This window comes from Miniopterus schreibersii (genome assembly GCF_964146895.1).
Source record: "Miniopterus schreibersii genome assembly, chromosome: 12".
NCBI lineage: Eukaryota > Metazoa > Chordata > Mammalia > Chiroptera > Miniopteridae > Miniopterus > Miniopterus schreibersii.
In genome coordinates, this window is record NC_138112.1 from 48810599 (window position 1) to 48834183 (window position 23585).

The window sequence follows — 23585 nt, forward strand, 5'->3', positions numbered from 1 at the left end:
CCCACTGTGCAGAGTAGCCCTGAGAAGGCTGCTGCCCTGGACCAGGTTGTGAGGGGGTGATAGTGGGTGATTGTTCTTTCCAGAGGGGGGATTTAAGCCATGGTCTTGAGCCAGGGCTACGTGCACTCTCTCTACCACTAGTGGAATCAGAGCTCTGGGGGTCCCACCCAGAGGTAGGCTGGAGCTGCTCTGGAGTTGGAGTTGGGGGACAACCAGCCAGCCAGTATGGAAAGAGAATCTACTGGGTGTTGGGATTGTGTCAGGAGCCGCTGGGCAAGCAGAGATGCCTCCTGTCCTTGGGCTTATTCTCCAAGATGGCACTGTGGCATAAAGTGGATAAAATGGGGACTCCCTGGAACCCTTTCACCTCCACTTCCTCGCTGTGTGACCTTGGATGCCTTTCTTTTCCCCTCTGTGCCTCAGTTTTCTCATGTCAAATTGAGACTATGAACTGTAACTTCCTCAGAGATTTTTGGCGAGGATTAAAGGATACATGCAAAGCACTTTAGCCCAGTGCCTAACACATAGTAAGTGCTTACTAAATGTTGTTATTGTTACTGCTATTAACACTACTACAATTCGATTGCGGGAAGCAAGGCATAGGAATGAATATTATAAGCAAGAATGCAGTAACACAAGATGTGGTATGTGCTAAGTTTTCAGTCCCTCTCAGAGTATGTTGGAAAGTGTTAAAATGATTGAACACGATATCAATGATTTGTACCTGTGCTTGTTCACTGTAGTATTCCCAGTGCCCCAAAACTTGCCTGGTAAATATTTGTTGGGTGAATGCTTCCGAAGCCACTCTTTCCTGCCTCAGGGCCTTTGTTCATGCTCTTCCCCCTGCTTGGCATGCTCTTCCCTAAACACTTCTCTTAGTAAGTTTCTTCTCATTCTTTAGGGCACTTCTTCAAAAAGGCCTTAGCTGACCACTGTCCCCACCCCCATTATCATAATCTAAACTATGTCAGTATCTGTATTTCTCTCTCAGACGCCTTGTCCTTATAACATTCTTCATAATTCACAATTCGTTATTTATTTGTATTTATCCACTCTCTGCCTCCTTCACTGGATCGTAAACTCCAGGAGTGGTGTGAACCTATCCCACCCACAGATCCTCAGATCCTCCATGGTGCCTGGCAGACAGTGGGCATTGAAGAATTCTGGCTGAATGAGTATCCTGGAATTGTTTAGAGATGAAGACAGTACCACTTACCTACTTACCCTATTTGACCAGATGGTTGCGGGGATCAGATGACATCGTTTTGTTAAAACGTGCTGTAGCTTGAAAGGCATGTGTTCACGCATTTCCTCACCGAGCCTCGATGGAGCCCCTGCTCTGTGCTCAGAGGTGGGAGGTATCGTTCGGTGTCCCTCGCCACAGTGGAGCAACGAGCTTCCCACAGGAATGCTCCCCAGTGTTCTTGTCCCCCTCATGTCTCTGGTGCCTAGTACCTAGCAGGAACTCGGGATGTGTTTGAGGAATGGCTGAACAAACGAAGGCACTCGTAACATGGCTATGATGGATGAGTGGAACTCAGGGGGTGAAGGGGTTCAGGCAGAGTCCACGGTGGCAGCAGAGAAACGATTGAGCTTGGGCTGCTTGTCTGTATTTAGATTTTATCCCACTCGGCCGGCGTATTTCATGGAGGAAGATATTTATACTAGTGATGACAGGCATTAGGCAGATTCTGGCCAGGTGATCATTTTGATTTCCTACCTTGCTGATGATGCCCAGGTAGTTAAAAGTATAGCAAGTGTGGAACTTCTGTCTTAGCAGAGCCACCCTACGGCGTTGCTGACATCCTGACTAGCACGTCCTTGGCCTGGCCCCACCCCTGAGGGAGGCCCCCAGGCATTCTGGTTAGCTCCTGCCCTTTCACTGCAGCAAATCATTAACATCACACTCTGTCCCCTCCTGGGTGCCATGGCCAGCAGGTCAGGGCTCTTCCAAAGAAAGCCGGCCAATTATATCTCTAGTCTGAACAGAATCGCACAAGAGGAGCAGAGCAATGTGGCATATAAATGGAGCCAGGGTAGGAGCAGGCACCCGCTAGCTTTTAGCACCGGGGAAGGTGGCTTTTGAGAGTGTGTTTCCTCTCAGCCGCTCTCCCTCCCCGTGGAGGGAGCAGCCGCCCCGTTTCTGGCTCACTGGCTCCGCGTGTTCGACTGGGGCGCTGCGCTGCTCCCAAGATCTCGCTGCAGAGTGATAGGGAGCCGGCAGAACAAAGGGAGCCGGCTGGGAGGCGGGATGCCGGCGAGAGATCAGGCCGCCCCAGGCAGGGGAGGTTTGTCGCCAAGTGGCAGAGAGTTGGTAGCTGAATTCTCGCCACATCTCCGTCTGCTCACGGTTCTCCGTGGGGCTCCTTCCCTCCTTTTCCTTTGGCCCCTTTTACTCTCCTCCCTCACTTCCTTCTAGGACAAATTTTATTCTTTACTTTCCTTGGACCCCCCAAAAATCAGGCTAATAAGATAACCAGAGTGCAAAGGCCCGAACACTGTCAAGCAGCTAGTTATTCTTTTTCCCCTAATTTGGCCCGTGTATTGGCGTTTTTGCTCTGCGGTGAGGGCCTCTAACCTGGGGTTGGGAGGGACTAACTCCGAGTCTCCTCCGCAGACCGACGCAGAGAAGCACTCGCAGGTGGAGAGGAATTCCCTCTGGTCGGGCGATGATGTCAAGAAGTCCGACGGAGGGTCAGACAGTGGCATAAAGATGGAGCCCGGGTCCAAGTGGAGGCGGAATCCCTCGGACGTGTCTGATGAGTCCGACAAAAGCACATCGGGCAAGAAGAACCCCGTCATCTCCCAGACGGGCTCGTGGCGGCGAGGCATGACCGCTCAGGTGGGCATCACCATGCCCAGGACGAAGCCAGCTGCCCCGGCGGGCACGCTCAAGACCCCAGGAACCGGTGAGTCAGAGGCAGATGCCGTCTTGCATCCACAGGTGTCAGTTGGAAAACCAAAACCGCAGTCACTCTAGCAAGGAATTTTTTTTTTAAGTCCCTGTAAATGCTCAGGTATTTGTTCTTCAGGTGTAGAATCTGCTGTTAACCAGCTTTCAGGCAGGTTCAGATCTCTTCCTCTTTCCAAATGGAAATATGTGAGTGAGAGTTTTTAAAGCCTGAAGATGGTTCCACGGCTGAGGCTGTATTGAATGGGTACAGTCATGTGCTGGGCGAGAGCGAACTCTCAAGGGCATGTGTTTATCAGCTGTTGGTATGTTGAGTTGATGTTTTCCATGATTCAGGGATGTATACAGATGGAGGAAGTGTTTGTTCAGGAAGTCGAGGGTACCTCCTGAAAATGTTAGGACATCTTTTTAATGGACAGAGGGAGAAAGTTCAGTAAAAATCAGGATCTCTTCCCCAGACACAGCAGTGATTGGCTGGCTTTGCTTTGCTCTGGGTAAATTTAGACTGCTTTGCAAATGAGTAAAATCATCAACATCTCCTAAAAGGCTCACGGTGACAGTAGTAGACTAGATTGTCTTTGTAAAAAGCTCTTTCCTCTGCCTCCCAAGGGTACTGCTCTCCCCAGGGAGAAAGTGAACCAGTTCTTTGGAGGAGGGGAGGATTTTAAACAGACCAAGCTGGATGAGCTGGCTTCTTGGTTTGCAGGTTAACCTTGCTGATTTCTCTCTTAGGAAAAACCGACGATGCCAAGGTGTCCGAGAAAGGAAGGCTATCTCCCAAAGCCTCCCAGGTGAAGCGCTCCCCATCTGATGCAGGCCGCAGCAGCGGTGATGAGTCCAAAAAGCCCCTCCCCGGCAGCTCCAGGACACCCACCGCCAATGCCAACAGCTTTGGGTTCAAGAAGCAGAGTGGCTCTGCTGCCGGTCTGACCATGATCACAGCCAGCGGGGCCACTGTCACCAGCAGGTCAGCCACACTGGGCAAAATCCCAAAGTCGTCTGCGCTCGTGGGTCGGTCCACTGGCCGGAAGACGAGCATGGATGGGGCTCAGAATCAGGACGATGGGTATCTGTCTCTCAGCTCCCGGACAAACTTGCAGTACCGGAGTTTGCCACGGCCCAGTAAGTCCACCAGCCGGAATGGGGCCGGGAACAGGTCTAGTACCAGCAGCATAGATTCCAACATCAGCAGCAAGTCCGCGGGCCTGCCGGTGCCCAAGCTGAGGGAGCCTTGCAAGACGGCCCTGGGCAGCTCTCTGCCGGGTCTGGTCAACCAGACGGACAAAGAGAAAGGCATCTCATCAGACAATGAGAGCGTGGCTTCCTGTAACTCAGTGAAGGTGAACCCAGCGGCCCAGCCTGTGTCCAGTGCGGCTCAGCCCACTCTCCAGCCAGGAGCCAAGTACCCCGATGTGGCCTCTCCCACACTCCGCAGGTAAGTGGGGAAATAACACTGAGCGGAACTGGAATATATGGAATGGTTATCCTGGATTCATAATTTCATGTTTCTTAGTTAAAGCAACCTCTGTTTTCTCTACTTTGGTCCTAGGATAATGCTGTTTGGTTAGATGCTGCCAGCAGTTTTGCAGTAAACTGATTATTTTTCCACGTTAGCATAAAAATAGTAAGCCTCTGTAGTCAGTTATCTTGGGTTCAAATTTTGAATTCACCTTAATTACCCACAATGTAAACTTTACAGTTATGCCTCAGTTTTCTCATCTGTAAAATGGGGATACTTATACCTACCTGAAAGTTCTTGTGAAGATTAATCTGTGTAGCCATAGCTGGCTCATAGTAAGTACTCAATAAAAGGTAGCTACCGTCCAGATCTGGGGAAGCAGACAGTTCTTTTCCTTGTCTTGTTAATATTGTGGCTGAGATCTCTCATCATTATGCTAGAGAGTGATCTTGGCCAGATTCTTTTCTCAAATAGTCCAATATTCTCTGCACACTTATTTATAACTTCATGCATAATTCCAAATTAGTCTCTGAAATGTTAACTTCCTTTAAAAAAATACTCTTAAAGCAGAATAGTTTCTGAAAAGGAGAAATTGATTTCCTATTACCTTATAAGGTAATAGGAAGAAGGCTTTTTCTCTCATTTCCACACTGGATGGAAATTTTTACATGAAAATATTATTTGCTGTTTTTTCTTAACCCTTTTAAAAAATCTCTACAGCTTTTGCTTGTTCATAGTATCTCATTATAATATCCATATCCATTAGACCATCCTCAAACTGCATGTGCACGGGACAGAGCTTACCTTCCCAGGGAATTTCTTGTCATAGAAAAGAGTAAGTCTCAAGGATAGAAAACCAAGCAGTGAAAAAAAATCAAAATTATGTGCACATGTACATATTTGGGGATGAATCGGAATGTTTGAAGAGACTTCAGAAAGCATTCCACATGAAAGGTATAATGAAGCAGTTCAGTTCTTTGTCTAGACTTGAGTATTAGAATTTCAGTAATGATTATTTTTTTCAGGGGAGGGTCCTATTGGGCTGCTCTTTGTTGTTTTAACAGATTGCCTTGTAAATGAAAATTTTCTCTGCTTCTTGCCTCAAGTATTTTATGTAATATTCGCTCTTTGGTATTATGGATTTCCTTTAGTGACTACAAAGGCATTTTACTAGACCCTTAGGCTAGTGTAATAGAATGCCTGAAAATGCACGCAGCTTCTTAGGTTCTGCATTGAACACCTTTCAGCCAGTTCCTGGCAATTACATTTTTTACTAAATCTTGAAGGTGTTCTCAGTGCTCTCATTGTGCCTTAGTATGGAGAAGATAGATCTTAGGTGGAGTGTGATAACTCTCTTCAACAAAAACTTGGGCTTTTTCTGTGTGGCTACACATAGCAGGATCAGGAGCAGTGAGTAAAAGTGAAGAAAATGGATCAGGTTTTGGTTTTCTCATTGGAAGTGGTTGGCACTGGGATGAGTTACACCTTGAAGTAGTGAGGTCTCCAATACGGGAAGTGTGTAAGCATTCTAAAGCCAAGATTCTGCAATAGGATATTTCATTCTCTGATTGTCACCATGCAAAAGTGTTTCTCATGTCACCAGATATTGTAGTGAGGACTGATTATGAGGTCAGTCGGTTGTTTGTTTTTACAGTAATTGAGACTTTGTAAGGACTGTTTGGAAAAGACAGAGATCAAACTCACACCACTGAGTAGCTTGGAGAAAGGCAACCTGCCTGTCAGTGGTTTCGTCACTTTGCAGAGTTTTAGTGGATGGAATTACTTGCATTACTAGAGCATGTACCGCTCCCTGACTTTAAAGCAATTCTGCCACTCTACCGGGTATCCCTCTGCCGATGGAAGAGGGAGACGTTTGTACCATTGCCTGTATTCTGACAGCACGTTTTTGGTCACAAGCAGGGGGGGTGACGTGGAAGGCATTTCTGTGTGTCTTGTCACAGAGACACAGTTCACACCATGTCTCTCGTCTAATGTCCTGTGAACTCAGCAAGGTTTCTGGTACACCAGTGGGTGGAACTAGCACTCTGGCCCTCAAAAACACAGCTTTCAGGCTGAGCTTTCACTAGAGGATGAATCTGTGAAGATACTTTCCCCCGGTCCCATCCAGATCTAGGCTCAGGTTCTTGACTCTACATGTTGTGCTTAGAGATAAAATCAACCAAATCCCTGGAGTTGGACTGTCATAAAGTGAGTGCCTGCTTTGTGCCTGGGGTCATGAATGCAAAGATGATGAGGACAGCTCTTTTCTTCTAGACATTTCCTGGGCCAGGGCAATTTTCTAGTTACTCTGTTTATGGAAAGAAAGGGAAGCAAGATCTTGGACGAGCATGAATAGTCCTGTAGAAAGTGATTTGCCATTGCCCTTTGGCTCCAGTAGAGCCAGGGTCTCAGCTGCTGTGTAGAACTGGAAGCTGGAACCTTGTGATGCACCAGTGTCCAGGTGGCCTGTCCCACTGGAATGCCTATATCCATTTCAGTAGAAATGACTGTCTCTTCCCCCAGGGACTGCCATGGCTCCTGTACCCAAGCCACACCCTACTCTAACAGCTCACAGCCCCTTGGCTCTGGGGTTCAACCCAAACAACCCTTTGTCTCTTCACAGACTCTTTGGTGGGAAGCCTAGCAAGCAAGTGCCCATCGCCACAGCTGAAAACATGAAAAATTCAGTGGTCATCTCTAATCCTCATGCCACCTTGACCCAGCCAGGTAACCTAGAGTCCCCCTCAGGCAGCGGTGTCCTGAGCAGCGGGAGCAGCAGTCCTCTCTACAGTAAGAATGTGGATATCAACCAGTCTCCTCTAGCCTCCAGCCCCAGCTCAGCCCACTCAGGCCCCTCCAACAGCCTCACTTGGGGCACCAACGCCAGCAGCTCCTCGGCAGTTAGCAAGGATGGCCTGGGCTTCCAGTCCGTCAGCAGCCTGCACACCAGCTGTGAGTCCATTGACATCTCCCTCAGCAGTGGAGGGGGGCCGAGTCACAACTCCTCCACGGGCCTCATCGCCTCCTCTAAGGACGACTCCCTGACTCCCTTTGTGAGAACCAACAGTGTGAAGACCACACTGTCAGAAAGGTTGGTGCTGTGCTTTTGGCTGCCTGTATTTCTCAGAAAGACACCCTTTCAAGAGGCAAAGGATTATGTTAGGAATCCCAAACGTTAATTGACCTTTGCCTGGGAGAGTTCTCGCTTATCGCTGATGTCTTTCGGTAGGAAAGCCAGTTTGGGGATGAATTAAGCTCAGCTCTGCTTCCTGTTATCTTTCTCACTGTGGTTGTTCTCAGTGCTTGGAGCTATTGGAAGTCTCTTGGGGGCAGATTTAATGCATCCAATTGAAATGGCATTCCACCTTTGAAATCCTCCCATTTTACTCTGTTTGTTTACCAATTGCTTCTTTCCCCTCCCCCTGTAATTGTGCAGGCAGAGTGGGTGGCCGGCCGCAGCCATAGGGTGTGTGGCAGGATACTCTTTAGGCAGTGGGGTCGATTTGGTGGTCATCATGGCAAACACCCACCTACTGAAGGGCTGCTGGCCGGAGATAGGAGATCAAGAAACCAAAAGTGTCCCCAGAGCTCCAGGTCTCACTGCAGTTGTGGTGTGTCCATCATCTCCAATAGGGAAGAGAGAAAGCCAGGAGCAGCACTGGGAATGAGGAAAATCACTGTATATGACGCCTCCCCTTTCTTTCAATCTAATGTTCCTTCTCTTGTTTTCTACCTGCCTGGACTTCTAGCCCTCTCTCTTCCCCTGCCGCTAGCCCTAAGTTCTGCAGAAGTACTTTGCCCAGGAAACAGGACAGGTAATGACATTGTAGGCCGGGGACCCCACCGTGCCTCTAGGTTCCCCTGCCCATCTGTGTCGAGCCAGATGTTTTGTGTAAGGCTGTTGGCCTGAGGCTTACGCTTGTGTTCGTGGCTCCGGTGTAGTATGGTGTAGTACGTGACCCCCGGGCATGCCAGTGAGGGTCTGTTCCGCCGTCCACTGCAGCCCCAGGAGAGATGGGGTTGGGCTGGCCCCTCCCTTCCCAGCGTGGGAAGGAACCTCCGACCTGCACTTGAACTGGGGCAGGCGGCAGAAGCCCTCACTTGCATCTCAGTCTTCCTGTGGCATGCTCCTGCTTCCCACCCTTTCTCCCGCCTCCCTCCCTTCCCCCTCCAAGCCCAGAAATGATCTACCACCCACCGTGCAGCCTGGCCCTCACCTTTGTCTCCCACCTCCTCTGCTCCCCACGCAGTTGGCTCTTCTCCCTTTCAAAGTCCTTCGCTGCAGTTTGGCTCCGTATGTTTTGCAGGCTGCTGTGTTCTGTGTGCCCATTTCCCGTAACGATAATGAAAAAGAATATGTGGAGCGCTGAGACTTTATAAATGAATAGGCTTGTTTGCCCCCAAATGCCCTGTGGGTGGGCCTCAGAGATGGATATTGACCTGAAGTTTGTGGGGGAGCCATGGCTTGGCCAAACATAACAAACAGATGTTGTTTCGTGCTAGAAAAAAAAAATTAATGAAAACCCTCTTCACCCCATCAACAGCAGAAACTTTGTTTTTGTCAGACTCACAGACCAAGCCTTTAAACCCTTGTTCTTTGGAAATCCAAATGCCTTGACTTTATCAGCCAGCAAGTTAGAACACGCCCCGACTCAGGCCCAGGGCTCAGCTCCTAGCTACGTCCAATAAGGACTGCAGAAACTGAGAGGGACCTGGAATTCACTCATGAATTCCAAATATGCAGACTGCAGGCCTCTTGAAACCCTCCAGCAAGTCCCTTCTCTCACTTGAAGTCACCGCCAGTGGCACTGGGGGTGGCCCAGAGTTAGTGGTGTGGAGAAGCTGACATCTCTCTCCGAGAAGCAGTGGTGATGGTGCAGAGATGGGCGACTGGGCGGCGGAAGGCACGGGCTCTGCTTCAAGGTGCGGCCGCCCCCAAGTGTGGCCTTGAACGTGCGGGGTTGCGTGGCTCAGGCTTCCTGGTGACTGGGGTAAAGTGTGCACTGGGGTCAGTGCAGGCCGAGGATGGGGGTTCTTGGTTTCCCGTGGACGTGCTGCGCACCCAGCTGGATGAGGGAGCACTCCTGGTGAAGTGAGTCTCTTTCCCCAGGTCTCTTCAGCCCTTTCTCAGCCTTTCCCTCCTCACTTCGCCTGCTTTTTCTGTGCTTCTCTGAAGTTCTCATTTTTGTTTTAACTCTCCTACAGTGACCCGCACCTTGATAGGAACACTTTGCCTAAGAAAGGACTCAGGTATCTGTGTTTCCTCCTTGCATCCATGCCATGTGGTGTGGCTTTGGGGCTTGGCTGGTGGGGGTTCGGGCTGGGCTGGGGTCCCCGCTTTGGCCACCGCAGTAGGACCTTCGACGACCACTGCCCTCCCATCCTCTCCATCACCTGTCCATTTGTTGGCTTATTTGCTTGAGCAGAGGCTGTGCTTTTTCAGGCTTAATGTGGTGAAACCATGTCATGAACCACATTCCTGTGCAAGCCAGGAGGGCAGTTGCTGCTGCTTCTGGAGCCAGTGGGTTTAATCACTGAGCACGTCACCATGGCCATGCTGTTCACGGGCTGTCTTCCCAGACAAAGGACATGACTTGTAGCATGTTGATTTGTTAGCCAGGACAAGAGCCAAGGAAGAAGGAAATACTACCCCCAAATTTTAAAATATTTAGCTTTCGGCCCATAGAAAATTGCTAAGGACACAAATTTTGCACTTGTCTAAATAATAATTGAAGATCTGGTTAGTTTTTGATGCCCAACAAAACATAGGTGTGATCAGTTTTTGGTGAAAAGAAAGAGAAGACTATGAGGAAGTAGTGTCCTCTCGTTCACCCTAAGTCATGGCTTGGGCTCATTTGGGTGCTAGTCCTGGTAAAACAAGATGCTATAAGTCACCATGGCTCACACCATCTACTCCACTCTGCCAATCAGAGGAACTTCAGTTCTAACGCCTGCCCCGTGGTTGAAATGTCTTATGGTTGCAACTGTCATTTCTCCTGCTCTCTAAGTGCCTCCTTCTTCGTAGCCTGAGCTTCACCCTGCACTGAGCATTATGTGCTTTTGCAAAAAATGGAACTTGGAATGAAATGTTTCAACACTCATGTCTGTCTATAGTTAATAAACCTGTAGCTCATAAGGCTGAGAGCATTTTGAACAGTAATGTGAGGTAGGTATCAATGCTTCCTTTCAATAGGAGCTCAGAATAAAGCCAGTTCTAAGAATCTAAAAATAACAGTATTGGAAAATCCCCCAGCAGACATCCTGTGGGAGGAAGTTCACAGTGTGGCCTCAGAAGGGGGAGCTGGCAAGGCCTTCTGTACCTAACAGTTCTCATCGTGCTGATGTGGGCTGGTTGTTAGCTACCATGCTAGAGGCTTAAATTTAGACCACTTTTAATATGAGTTGGACTTGATGCCCCACTGTTGCCCTAAGAGGAAGCCAACCTCTCTAAATATTAACATTTCAAAATGCTGTATACATTTCTGGAGCAGATCTATCCTATGAAAATGATGTAGCTCTGCCTTCTTTAAATTGGTTTTTTAAAAATTCTGAAGAGGGATACGTGACAGGCTGTCTTCAGGCAACTGACGCGACCTAGAAGGTTACATGTCCATCAATGAGAGTAAAAACGTTAAGGAGGACACTTTTTTTTATTCCCTCACTCTGACTTTCCCTTTCTAGCTCCCTCCCTCATACACACACATCCAATACCAACATACCAACAACTCCTTTTTTTTTTAATACATATGTTTTATATATTTTTATTGATTTCAGAGAGAGAGAGAGAGAAACATCAGTGATGAGAGTCATTGATCGGCTGCCTCCTACACGTCTCCCAACTAGGGATCAAGCCCACAGCCTGGGCGTGTGCCCTGACCTGGAATCGAACCTCAATCTCCTGGATCCTAGGTCGATGCTCAACCACTGAGCCACACCCAGCCGGGCAACAACTCCTTTTTTTAAGCCAAAAGAATCCCGCAGTTGATGTAATCAGTAGTCACCTCATGGTAATCCGTTTGTAAGTCTAAGGGCTCTCTGACCACTTGGGTGACTTAGAAATTCGGGAAGCCGCCTGTGGGCATAACAAGAAGAGCATGGATTTTGAAATCAGGCAAAATAGATAGAAATCTTGGTGTGCGACTCAAGGCAGGTCCTCACCAACGGGTCGGCTAGACAAGGTCTGCGAAGGCACTTAGCTCATTGGAGACATTCAGTAACTCATTACCAAACGCACTGGAGAACAAACAAGGAGGTGGACCTCAGGGCCTCTGAGGACACTGTCCTGTGTGAAACCCGGTGATTTCGGGTTTCTTTCATTAAGACTTGCTCGTGCTAGATTGCAACTGTGTCACACCTTTTCGTGCCTGGTTTCTGATCCGCTCTAGTTCATGGCCACTTGTGTGTTCTTAAATGCAGGTGTCATGAGCTCTCTAACTAAAACTCCTCAGAGCCCGAACAGCAGCTTGTTTTATTGCTTCGGTGCAGTCAGGGTGGGGGCTTGGACATGACACCGTCGTGAATCAACATGTTACAGATACGCCCCGTGACGGCTCTTCTGAGCATTCACCGATCTTGCTCCCTTTACGTGTTCCCTCCAAACTGACAGAAATTGCAATTTTCCCCAAAGGCGGCCAAGTAGCAAAAAATAGTTTTGAGAAACTTCATAAGTTTCGGGGTGTGTAGTGATCCGATTTTTTTTTTTTAACACCATCTTTGGATATGTGTTCACTGTCAGCTCCATGGAGTTCATTTCCGTGAGCATTGATCGTGGTTAATCCAGCCTGGTTTCCGTCTGTCCAGGTATACCCCCACCTCCCAGCTTCGCACGCAGGAAGACGCAAAAGAATGGTTGCGGTCCCACTCTGCAGGAGGCCTGCAGGACACCGCTGCCAACTCCCCCTTTTCCTCTGGCTCCAGTGTCACTTCTCCCTCCGGAACAAGGTTCAATTTTTCTCAGCTTGGTGAGTAGCCACTTTTCATCTGCTGTGCCGATCAGCTCCCTGGGGCAGAGATTAGCTTGTGTCTGGAAGAGACATGTTGGTCATGACATGTGGCCTCATCACTCTCAGGATCTGATCAGCTCTCCGCCACATAGTATGATTACAAGAGATTGATAGCAAAAGAACGAGAGGAAATGGGAAAATTTTTGGTACTCTAATCAATAATTTTCTTTCCGAGCTAACGATCCCATTCTTGAGAAAAATGTACCCTATTTCTAAGACCTGAAGAAGTAGGTTTTCTGGCATGTCCCATGTTTGGTCATCCTCATTGCTGTATTAAGCTAGAGATAAAAATCAGGTTTTGATTGAACAAGTATTCTTGGAAGTGCCTACTACTGACATATGCTTCGACTGGCACAAGAGGGAAAGGGAAAGAATTTGTAACAGTCCCTGCTGACATGTCAGTGGATTCTTTTTTTAGAGTGACAAACACACCCAGACAGACTGATACATAGGGCAAAGGGAAGAATCCAGAGCTTTATAGGAAACCGTGCAGAAACTGAATGTGCTCAGGTAGAGTTAGAAAAAGGAAAGATCAGTCGTGGCTGGAATTAGAGAAGGTTGCATGAAGGTGGCAGGATGGGAGCTGAGCCTTGGAAGACTGATCTTTCCCAGTCTTGTCTCCTTCTTTAGAGAGGCCGAGGTTCCTGAATATTGTGAGTAATAAACTCAGTCTTTAAGGACAGGTGTGGCTTGAAATCAAGTGTGACTTAACTCTTTATTTTCATTTAACTAAAGGGATACTTGTGAAATACTGTACTTTACTACAATGACAGGTTTTCAGTAAGAAAGCTAGTTTCAGCTATGGTAAATGTGCCCCCACGGCACCAAAGCTCTTTAGGTACCATTAGTCAGTGTTCCCCATCCAAGGTGACGAGACCTGGGTTCATATTGTTTTTCCCCAGCCAGAAGTCTTTGAGGCAGGAGTTTCTTGTCATACACAAATGCTTCCCATCTGATCAAAAGCCTGGTGGGGCTATTTTGGGCTTTTGGCTTTAGAGAGAATTGTTCCAGATGAGCCCAGGGAGTAATTAGCTCATGCCTGGAAGGTGACACTAGCTTGTCTGAACGTGCCAAGTTGGAAAGCTGAGGCCCAGAGCCTTGCTTTAGAACTGACCCACCTTGCCTCCCTTATTTTTAGCTCTCGGTGTGTAACTCAAATGCTGATGTGACTACCTTTTAGAAAATAGACAAGAGAGAGGAGTTGGCAGGGACGGAGATGGCTGATAACAAGCAGTCTCCTCCTCGCCCCTGTCCAGGAGTTGAACAGAGACAGGAATTTCCAACTTTCTGATTCCATTCCTTCCATTCCAGCGAGTCCCACCACGGTCACCCAGATGAGCTTGTCCAACCCGACCATGCTGAGGACCCACAGCCTGTCCAACGCCGATGGGCAGTATGACCCGTACACCGACAGCCGCTTTCGGAACAGCTCCATGTCCCTGGATGAGAAGAGCAGGACCATGAGCCGCTCGGGCTCCTTCCGAGATGGCTTCGAGGAAGGTGAGCGCGGGGCTGGCGTCTCCCGGGCTGCGGGTGTGCTTCACGCGCCCCTGCACCAAGTTCATGCATTGGCCGGAGAGCCCACCTGTAAGTGCCGCCAGCTCTCCCACCTGCTCTGCGGGTCGGGCCGGAGAACCGATTAGTCGGATCTGACTCTGACTGAACCCTCAGGACCGGGGAAGAGCTGCTGGGAAAGCACCGTGCGCCCCAGAGCTGACTGGGTCCTGCTCCAGGCTTCTCGCTCTTGGTCGCGGGCCATGGCTTCTTGGCACGCGCCCCCACCTTGAGGCTCAGCCGCGGCTCCCCGTCTTGGCGGAGCACGTTCCTGGAGAGTTCGTTTCCCTGTGCTGGCATCCCCGTATGCTTTGGGGGGCTCTGGGCAGCCGTGCCTCTCTGCTGCTCTCCAGAATTTCCTGCCGCTTTTTTCAAGCATCAGTGTTTTAAGCTTATTGCATTCAGTGATGCCCTGTCCTTCTTTGCTTACTAATTGGGTTAGGCTTTTATGTTCTGTTCATTTTAATCAGAATTTTGAGATAAAAATACTGTGGGCAACTTTGTCAGCCATCTTCCTAACTCAGTTCACGCCTCTTTCCCTTTGTTCTTTCACTCGAGGTGCGAGTTAGGGGGACAGCAGCCAATATGTGTGGAGGGACATGACCCACTCCCCCCAGAGCTCCCCGGAGGTGGGCTGGTCGGACGTTGGAGACAGTGCAGTACTCCCTGAGTAATGAGTGGTTAAGAATGTGTAGTGAGACTAACCAGGGTTTGAATTCCAGTTTCACTGTTTATTGGGTTTATGATCTTGGGCAATTACTTCACTTCTCTTTGCCTCTACCTTTTCACCGATAGGATGGGAGTAATAGTAGTACTCAGCTCACAGAATTATGAGAATAAATGAAAAATATATACAGATGTTAACCCATAATGTTATCACACGTCACAGCCTGTAGACTCAGCTTCAGCATTTGTGTCCTGGCAGCTGGAAGTCCCCAGTGAGAGGATGGGGACTCTTGGAGCAAATGGAGCCCCGGCTGGGCTGTATCTGTAGTTGTACCCTTTTTTTGTTTTGCCAGCGACAGAACAGAATGTGGGAGGGGAGCCATAGGTCCTCCCCTCTGCTCCAAGTTCCTGTGAGAGTGGGGACACATGCTTAGCATCCTCCTGGTAGGAAAGCACAAACAAACCTGTGATTGTTTCTGAAATCCCTAAACAGGTCAAGAGGGAGAGAAATGCAGGATATAGGCTTTCGCTTTGCCCGGTGTGCTTTTTTACAAAAACTTAAGAGTTTAGCTACAGAGCAGTTGCCCCCTGTTAATCTTTTTAGCGACTTAATTCTCTCCACCCTCATTTGTGTATCATTTGCATCTAGTGATGTCCAATGAGCAGATGCAAGTCTGTAAATCCATATATGGGCACCTGCTGGGACAGAGGATCTAGGAGGGGTGGAGCCCAAGAGACCCAGAGTGTTTCACTGGATTTAAGAGCTAAGAATGAGTGCTGTAAGCACTCAGAGCAGTGATGCTGGAGGCTATGCTGGCCCGAAGGTGAAGGAGTAGGCAGTTTGTCTTGAACCTTTGTTATAGTCAGGTGCCAGCCAAGCACAGCCTCAGAGCATCCCCAGCCCCCCTGATGACAACTTGCCCGTGGAGTGTGCCCTGGGCCGTAGTCATCCCCTCTGCCACATATGTACCGGAGTGAACCGTGTGCAGGACTGAAACTTGTCCACGCAAGCACACTTTGCCTCAGGAGGGTGCAGGACCACTACAGCATCCTCATCAGATCACTTTTCTTTATTCCATCTGGGATCAAGCTGTCAGGTAGCACAACTGTGGAATAGCTGGATGCCAAAGTAGCATTACCTTTGTAAACCTGACTCATGATGACATGGAGCTGAATGCAGAGAGGAAAATCAACTTTGTGGGAAAGATTTCCTCTCGATACACTATACTGTACAAATTTGCTGTCGATATGCTATAAACGGAACATTTTCATCTTATGGGAAATTTGGCATCAGATTGATTTTACCTCTTTCAAGGTTATTACAAAAATGGAATAAGACTTATGCAATTAGATGGGGTTTTTTCTTTATGTCTCTTTTTACTTAGTTTTAATTTGTTGGCATTCAATATTATATTAGTTTCAGGTGTACAGCGTAGTGGTTAGACATTTATATAACTTACTAAGTGACCTTCCCAATTACAATATTATTGACTATATTCCCTGCTGTATGTCATCCCAGTGACTATTTGTAACTTTCAATTTGTACATCTTAATCCCTTCCCCTTCTTCACCCAGCTCCACCCCCAACCCTCCTTCCATTTGGCAACCGTCAGTTTGTTCTCTATACCTATGAGGGGTTTTTTGTTTTCTTTCTTCATTTATTTTGATTTTTAGAGTCCACCTAAGTGCAATTACATGTTTTTAATTCCACTGGGTAGAGACTTTTTTCCCTTCTTTGAATTTTTAAGTGTTGCAGAAACATTTGAAAAAAATTCACATCTCATTTTAGAACCTCCCAATGAGCCTCAGTGAGGTATGTCACATGCCAGAAAGCAGGAAAGAAATTTAGGAAGAATTAGCACAAGTACTTGTGCAACAATTTTGTGAGATTTACTAAGCATCTTTCATTCTGAAGGAAGTGGGTATCATAACCCTGTAGATTAGATATAGGCATGGCCCACATACAACCTTTCAAAGTTATTTCAGGTAAATTCATTTCCATCAGATGCATTATGCAATTTTAAAGTCAACTTTAATAGTATACATTTAGGGAGATGCTTAATGCACTTTGAAAATGGATGTCTTTGGAGTGAAAAAAATCCAGCGGTTATACCAATCATCCCTAAGAACTTGTGCAGTCTAAATCCTTTCATCTGGAATCCACAGGAGCAGAGCAACTTTTAATAAAGAAACCTCGCATTGCAGTGTGCTTGTGTTTCTCACCCCTGAATTACAGTTGCAGTTCTAATCCTGGCACCTTCAGGGTTAACAATGAGACTTTGTAGGGGACCGGACTCTGCTTAGTTCCTGCCCACTCTTCAAAGGCTTGAAGTGAAGCTTAGGTGAGATAAATCGTGGAACGCATTTAGCAAAATGACTTTGAAAAGCGTTTATACTAAGTGCTCAATCAGTGGTAGCTATTGTTATAATTGTCACATTGTTTTATTTTATTATTCTCCCCAAAGGCCATTCATTTCATCCCCATTTTGCTTATGACAAAATTGAGACAGAGGAAATGATTTGAGGACTCCATGCAGCCAGGACTAGATCCTAAACCCATGACCCGAGCCATCTGTTTTCTACTGAATTCTGCCTTGACATTGGGCTTTGCTGGGTCACAGCTGGGCTCTCCTACCTGTCTGAGTGAACTGCGACCCTTCACCGGTGTTCTGTTTTCAGTCACACTTCCTTTGCTGGTTGAGTCTGTTTGCCATCAGATCTGAGCCTCGCTCTCGCTGGCTCCTTTGGCAGACCCAGTGGCAACGTGAGGACGGGTACGACACCTAGATTCACATTCTCCCTGCTCCCCACCACCTGTGCGGGCTTCGTCGCATCACTTGGGCTTTAATTTACTCTTTTGTTAATTGGGGGTAGAAACTCCTGCCCTGCCTGGGCATATTACCTATAAATTCTCTGTGATGATAAGGATCGCTTCAAACAATAGCACAAAGGAGAAAGCACTTTGATTAGTGTGAAACTGAGTGTGTATGTGAGAGGCCCAAGTGTGACGTCCGAGCACTTGTTGCTTTGCTGGCCGGAATATGCCCCGCTGATTTCATCTGTCTGATTTCCCCTACCGCAGCATCTTCTCAAACATTGGTTCTGGCTTGCACCTATCTGTAGATTAAATGAGAGGCTTAGGAAACCATTCTGAAATATACCGAAGGGCTTTACAAAAAAATCCCCAAACACCCAGAAACCAGTAAACCAGGTCACTTGAGGGCAAAACGAGCAGATCCTGTTCCTGAATGCTGTGTGACCTCGAGCGGGTCATAACCTGTCTCTGTTTCAGATTACACAGTGGCAGAGGAGGCCTAGGCATTCTCTGAGGTGCCTTGTAACTTTAAAACGTTGGCAGGATAGGTATAGAGAGGAAACACATGTCCTGCTTTGGCCGTTTCAGCTTTGTAACTCTCCTAGGCCTTTTTGTCCCAAAGTATCCAGGCCACACAAGCCAGGATCTGACTTAACTCCGGTCACTTGAAGGAGGGCCAGCCGCAGTGGGTCAGGCAAGCCACATTCAGTTTGGGGTTGACTCTGAGAACCAAAAAAGCTTTCTTTGGACCACAGCCTTGCTGTTGCTACTGACCAAGTGAGAGGAGTTAATTACAGGGAAAAACAAGTACCTCCACCCAAACCCTGCCAGATGTGTCTGCTCTGCCTGTAGCCTCGGCTTACACTGAGATACGGCTGAAGGCAGTGTCAGTGAGTCCGTGAGGTGGAGAAATATAAGAGGAAAACTTGGCATCTTCCAGCGGCCATAGGCCATGCAGCAGCCCTGTGCAGGCTTCTGGAGCAGGCGCCTGGCGGGGCAATGTGACTGAAAGGTGTGATTAAGGGATTCTGTTACCCACATCTCTGCCCCCAGCCTGGCCTCTGGTATAATCTCCCAACTGCTGCTTGTGTATGGGGCTGAATTAGGTTACCCCTTTGGAGCATTAGGTCACTAGGTTGGGACATGAGAAACCTGTGTTAATGTGTGGACATATTAACACTGAAAGCCATTATTGGCTGTTAACACCTTTACTGATTTTTTATGGGGTATGAGTCAGATGGAGGCAAAGATCTAGAACTCTAAGGAAGGTGGATGTGAGCAGTGGTGCAGGGGCAGCCTCAGTGTAACAGGCACCTGCTAAGAGAGAGGAGGGCTGGTCAGGCAAGCCAGGAGCAATGTAGGTTCAGAAGGAGGAAGCCCATCCTGGTGGGGGAAATCAGGGTAATGATGAAAGGCTTCGTGGAGAAGGCGTTTGTGCTGATCCTGAAAGTTTGGACAGACAGAAATGAAATACATCCTAAACAGAGGGAACCAGATGGGCAAAAGCACTACCCAAGGCATGCTTGAGAGCCAAGTGCAGGATTCATAGTGTTCAGAATGAACCACCTAGAGACACCCAAGTGGTACACTGAGCTATTCTCAGGTATCTTGTGGGCAGGTAGCTTCTGCCAACTGCTGATCTAACTTGAGTTCAATCCTTGGGTGGTAAATGAAAGCCACTGAGTACATGTGGAAAGTTACTCCCGAGCCTCCCACTCTCAGACCAAAGGTGATGGCACAGTGTGGGAATAGAGGCATCCCACCGTGGTCAGGAAAGCTTTGCCCAATTAAAAGGTCTGTGATGTCTCCACAGGCATATTTCTCTCTTTCAAACAAGGTTTCAAGAGAGTACCAAGAAAATGTCATTAGAGAATCTGGTTCTCCAAAAGAAATCAGCCAGAATACCTTGTCCTGGAAAAGACCGTGCTTTAAAATTGCATGAAAGCAATTAATAAAATGTCTCCCTTGGCTGAGGGCAGAAAAGATCACACCACTTGTTTGCCCCTTTGTAGACATGATAGAAATCGAATGAAGAATCTATATATCACTGGATATGTTTTCTAAGCAATGTTTGTAAACAAATGTCCATTCATCTAGAATGAGTTTACTAAGGCCAACAGACTCCTGTGTTCAAAATAATCAGTTCATCTTTTGCATATACAAGTGACAGATGCTGCAGGGTATAAAATATACAAGCACTAAATGAATATATTACAAAAAAGAAATAAAATATGCTGGAATGGTAACGGGTTGCCCCTGGGTAATATTTTGAATCACCCAGGTTACGATAGAAAATATGCTTTTTAACACTTCTCTGTCCTTGAAATTTTTCATTAAAGTAATAGTGTATTATTTTGATAGGGGGAAAAAAGTATTTAAAAGGTTATAGAAAAAAATGTGGTAACAGAAAATCGACTGACTCACTTAACAAATTATTCCTATTTGATGCTGACCTATGGCCATACCAGGAAAGGTGGGGCAAGGTGAGATCGAGTTGCTCTGAGCCTGGACGTGTCCTATATCGCTGAGTTTCTCCTTCCCTCCCCCCGTTTTTGGCTCCATAGCAGCCAGCTATGTAATTCACCTTTTCATTTCTTTTCTTTTTTAAATAGTTCACGGATCCTCGCTCTCCTTGGTTTCCAGCACATCGTCAATTTATTCAACAGTGAGTATAAATCAATGCTGTGTAGCTATGGTCGTATGAGCCGGGGTTCCTTCATCAAATGTGTCAAGAATAAAATATCAGCATTTTTCCTGGAGGGAATATTTCCATTATAAGGGGACCAATTAATTAGGGAACAAAATTTGAAATTCACAAACAGTCTATTGATTATAACGTACCAACCAATAAATCAGGAACTGGCTGCTTTGTTAATGGGACATTCATTGTGCCATGGGTGGTACCGAGTTAGAATGTGTGAGAAGCCTTGGCCACCTGCTGGTAGAATTTGAAAAGAAAGGCCTTGAACAACTTATTAATCTCTCTGCCTTAGTGTCTTTATCTGTAAAATAGAAAGAATAGCTGTCCCTACTTTGTGGAGTTGTAATGAAGATTAAATGTTCTGAAGATTACATTTTGCTACAATATAAATTCCTTGAGAACAAGGATTTTTTTGTTTTTATTCCTAGTGCTTAATAGGTGTTCAGAAGATAGGTTTGCATAAAATAACATGCACGTAGCATCACGAATGCAATCCACGCAGCGGAGTGAGCGCTCGTCACGGTCGCCGTCAGTGAGAGTTAGTGAGCAACAACCAAAGGCAGTCAAGTGTGGTACTGGACTGGCTCCGGGGTGCTCGCTTTTTATAGCTGTGTGCATAAATATTTGAGAATGCCTATAGGGAGAAAATATTTTGTTAATTGAGACTGAACATTCTTTAGCCCTTAATTCTGTGGAGGGCTAAACTGGTTTTTTTGGTAATTCCATTTTTGGTGACGCTAGGTTTCTGGGCTACAGAGCCGGACAAACCATATATAGCCTTTTATAAGTAAAAGGCCATCCCAGAATCAAACTAAAGAGACCGCGGCCTGACTGTTCCTTCTTAGGCCTGTTGATGTGGTCTGATTCGAAGGACCTAGAAATTCTCTCTCCTGCTCCTACCCACCTCACCCCTCCAACTCCAAAGTACCTCTTTCTTCAGCTAATTGTCTTGTCTGAAATTTCACAATAGAGTCCTGGCTTGCTTTTTTAAAAGATTTTATTTATTTATTTATTTATTTATTTGAGAGAGAGAGAGGCAGAGAAGGAGAGAGAGATATCGATTTGTTGATCCACTTATTTATGCATCATTGGTTGATCCTTGTATGTGCCCTGACCAGGGATCAAACCTGCAACCTTGACGTATTAGGACAATACTCTAACCAACTAAGCTACCCGGCCAGGGCCCTGGCTTTCATTTTAAAGGCTTTATATGTAGTAACATTGGCGAGGGGTTGTTTAAGCCACCATCTACTAAGAAGGCATGGGGATGGCCTTCTAGCTATCAGGTTGTCTGTGCACTTATTCTACAATGAAATTCTATGGTATCAGTGCCAGAGATGGTACTTTCAAACCCAGATGCACCTCTTTAACAGTATTACTGGCACTGACTATATGCCAGGCTGTGGGCTAAGCCCCGAGGATATGGTTTAAGTGTAGAGAGGAGGCTACTGAAAGAGGAAGCCAGAGGCACCAGAGGGCACCAAGGACACAGGACGTGGGACTCTAGTTTCACAGGGTTGGTACAGAGCAGCCATAGCTGACATTTCAGTGCCCAAGCCTCATGTTTTCTCAGTGGAGTTCCCAAGGTTTCCTGTCAACACAGAGGGGTGGGCCCTTCTCAGCAGAGTGAAAACTGGGCGACTGGCCTGCACAGCCGGCCTTGGAGGGGAAAAGCCTGAGCTTCTCCACCTGTGAGAGTGACAGGTAGGAAACCATCACTTGCAATATCCATCCACATGCCCCCATGCCAACCATTGGAAGTTCTTGAAGTCAAAGGTCTCTCTTCCAGTAAGTAGCTCTTGTCCTAGGTAGATGTGAAGCTGGTGTTTTCATTAAATTAGAAATGGTCCTTTCTGAGTTGATATAAATTCATGAATTACCAAAGACCTAATAATAATTTTTCATCCATCTGGATAGCAAGGGACCCGAGGTCTGATCTTAGTTTACTGTATGACTTTGGACAAGTCACCTCATCATTCTGGGTGTCTCTCAGTTGCCCTTGGTGTCAGAGAGCTGGACAAGGTGACCTCTGAGGTACCCACAACCTCTGCCAGTCCACCAGTCATGGAGTCAAAGGTTCCCATTTGCTGTCCTTTGCATGTGCCCTCTCTGAGAGTATAGGCTACTTTTGCAGACTTAAAAAAAAAGTAGTCTAATAATTGGATGTTTTCGTGCCAGACTAGTCTGCTAATTCCAAGGAAACCTGCAAGTCTCGCTAGACTCTGAAACCAGCGAGTACTGATGTGTGGTCCCTCATCTATTATTAGCCACTGGGTGATGATGCAGTTCTGAAACAAATGCTCAGGCGCCTTTGTAAATGTTAAGGTGAACAAGCTCTTATTTGTTGTCTACAAAGAGATCTTTGAAGTCTCTGAAGTTGTCACCAACCCAGACCAAAGAGTCTGTTTAATAGCTGAGTGTTTTATAGGCTCTTATTGGATGATAATAGTTTTCCACCCCCTGAAATCTCTATAATTCTTGGATGTTCAAGAATGCCCATTCTGGCTGAAATGTGCCTATAATTTTCATTACAAAAGCAAGAAAAGGCAACATGATGCTGAACAACTGTCATGGAGATGTCGTGGCCAATCCATGGAGTAGAGCATACGTAAGAGGCCACATCTGGCATCAGACTTGCTTTCCTGACTGGTTAGGGAGCAGCAGTTGAGTTCCATGGGGAGCTGCTAAATGCAGGAGGTCTGCAGCTTCATGTAGACTTCCCAGATGTGCAGAAGAGCAGCAGCAGCTGGGGACAAGATACAAAACACAGGATTTCTCCGAGCTGCTGTTGGGAACAGGAGCCCTTCCCCATAGGCAAGTGAGCACAGTGACAGTGGCAGAGGCCTAGGAAGGAGTGTTAGGCCTGTTGATAGAAGTGTTTAGAAATAGGGCTGGTCCTGTATGGATGAGTCAGCCTGCTAATCCGCCTCTGCTAGCCTCCCAAATGTTAAATAGTGCTGACATTCTCCCCGTGAACTTTCCCCTTTGGAAGAAACTCAGAAGACGGGGCCTTATTTCTGAAAGCATCCATGAGATTGTAGCTGTAGTTATAGCAGGAGAACGTGCTGGCTAAGGTCATAGGCTCTGGAGCCAGAGTACCTTGGATCCAGTCCCAGCTCTACCACCTACCAGCTGTGACCACAGGTAGATTACTTAACCCCTCTGTGCCTCATTTTCCTCATCTGTAAACAGAATGTGCTAGTATTAGTACCTATTCCAAGGGTTGCTAGGAGGGTTAAATGAGTATTGAATATAAAGTGCTTGGAAGAGTTGCTGGCATGTGGCACTATTCAATAAATGCTAGTTATTATTATCAGAATGTAAATAACATGAGGTGCGGAACTTGGTCATGTTCACAACTCCAGGTTCTTTAACAGTGCCTGGCACATATAGGAAATCAATAAATATTCAATAGATGGTGATGATGAGGATGGATGATGGATAGACAGACAAAGAAGGGTGGATAAATATGATCT

At 47.0% G+C, this 23585-nt stretch overlaps 1 protein-coding gene across 1 annotated transcript in view; it reads left to right on the forward strand.

The window, feature by feature from the left end:
- The window catches only part of NAV2 (neuron navigator 2), a 342947-nt gene that overhangs the window by 280072 nt on the left and 39290 nt on the right, over window positions 1–23585 (forward strand). Inside the window, exons 14-21 of the mRNA XM_081154569.1 lie at window positions 2618–2909; window positions 3644–4346; window positions 6994–7461; window positions 8120–8185; window positions 9576–9620; window positions 12171–12331; window positions 13685–13873; window positions 20021–20073. Of these exons, the coding sequence (XP_081010695.1) occupies window positions 2618–2909; window positions 3644–4346; window positions 6994–7461; window positions 8120–8185; window positions 9576–9620; window positions 12171–12331; window positions 13685–13873; window positions 20021–20073 (1977 nt within the window). The remainder of the gene's footprint in view (window positions 1–2617; window positions 2910–3643; window positions 4347–6993; window positions 7462–8119; window positions 8186–9575; window positions 9621–12170; window positions 12332–13684; window positions 13874–20020; window positions 20074–23585) is intronic.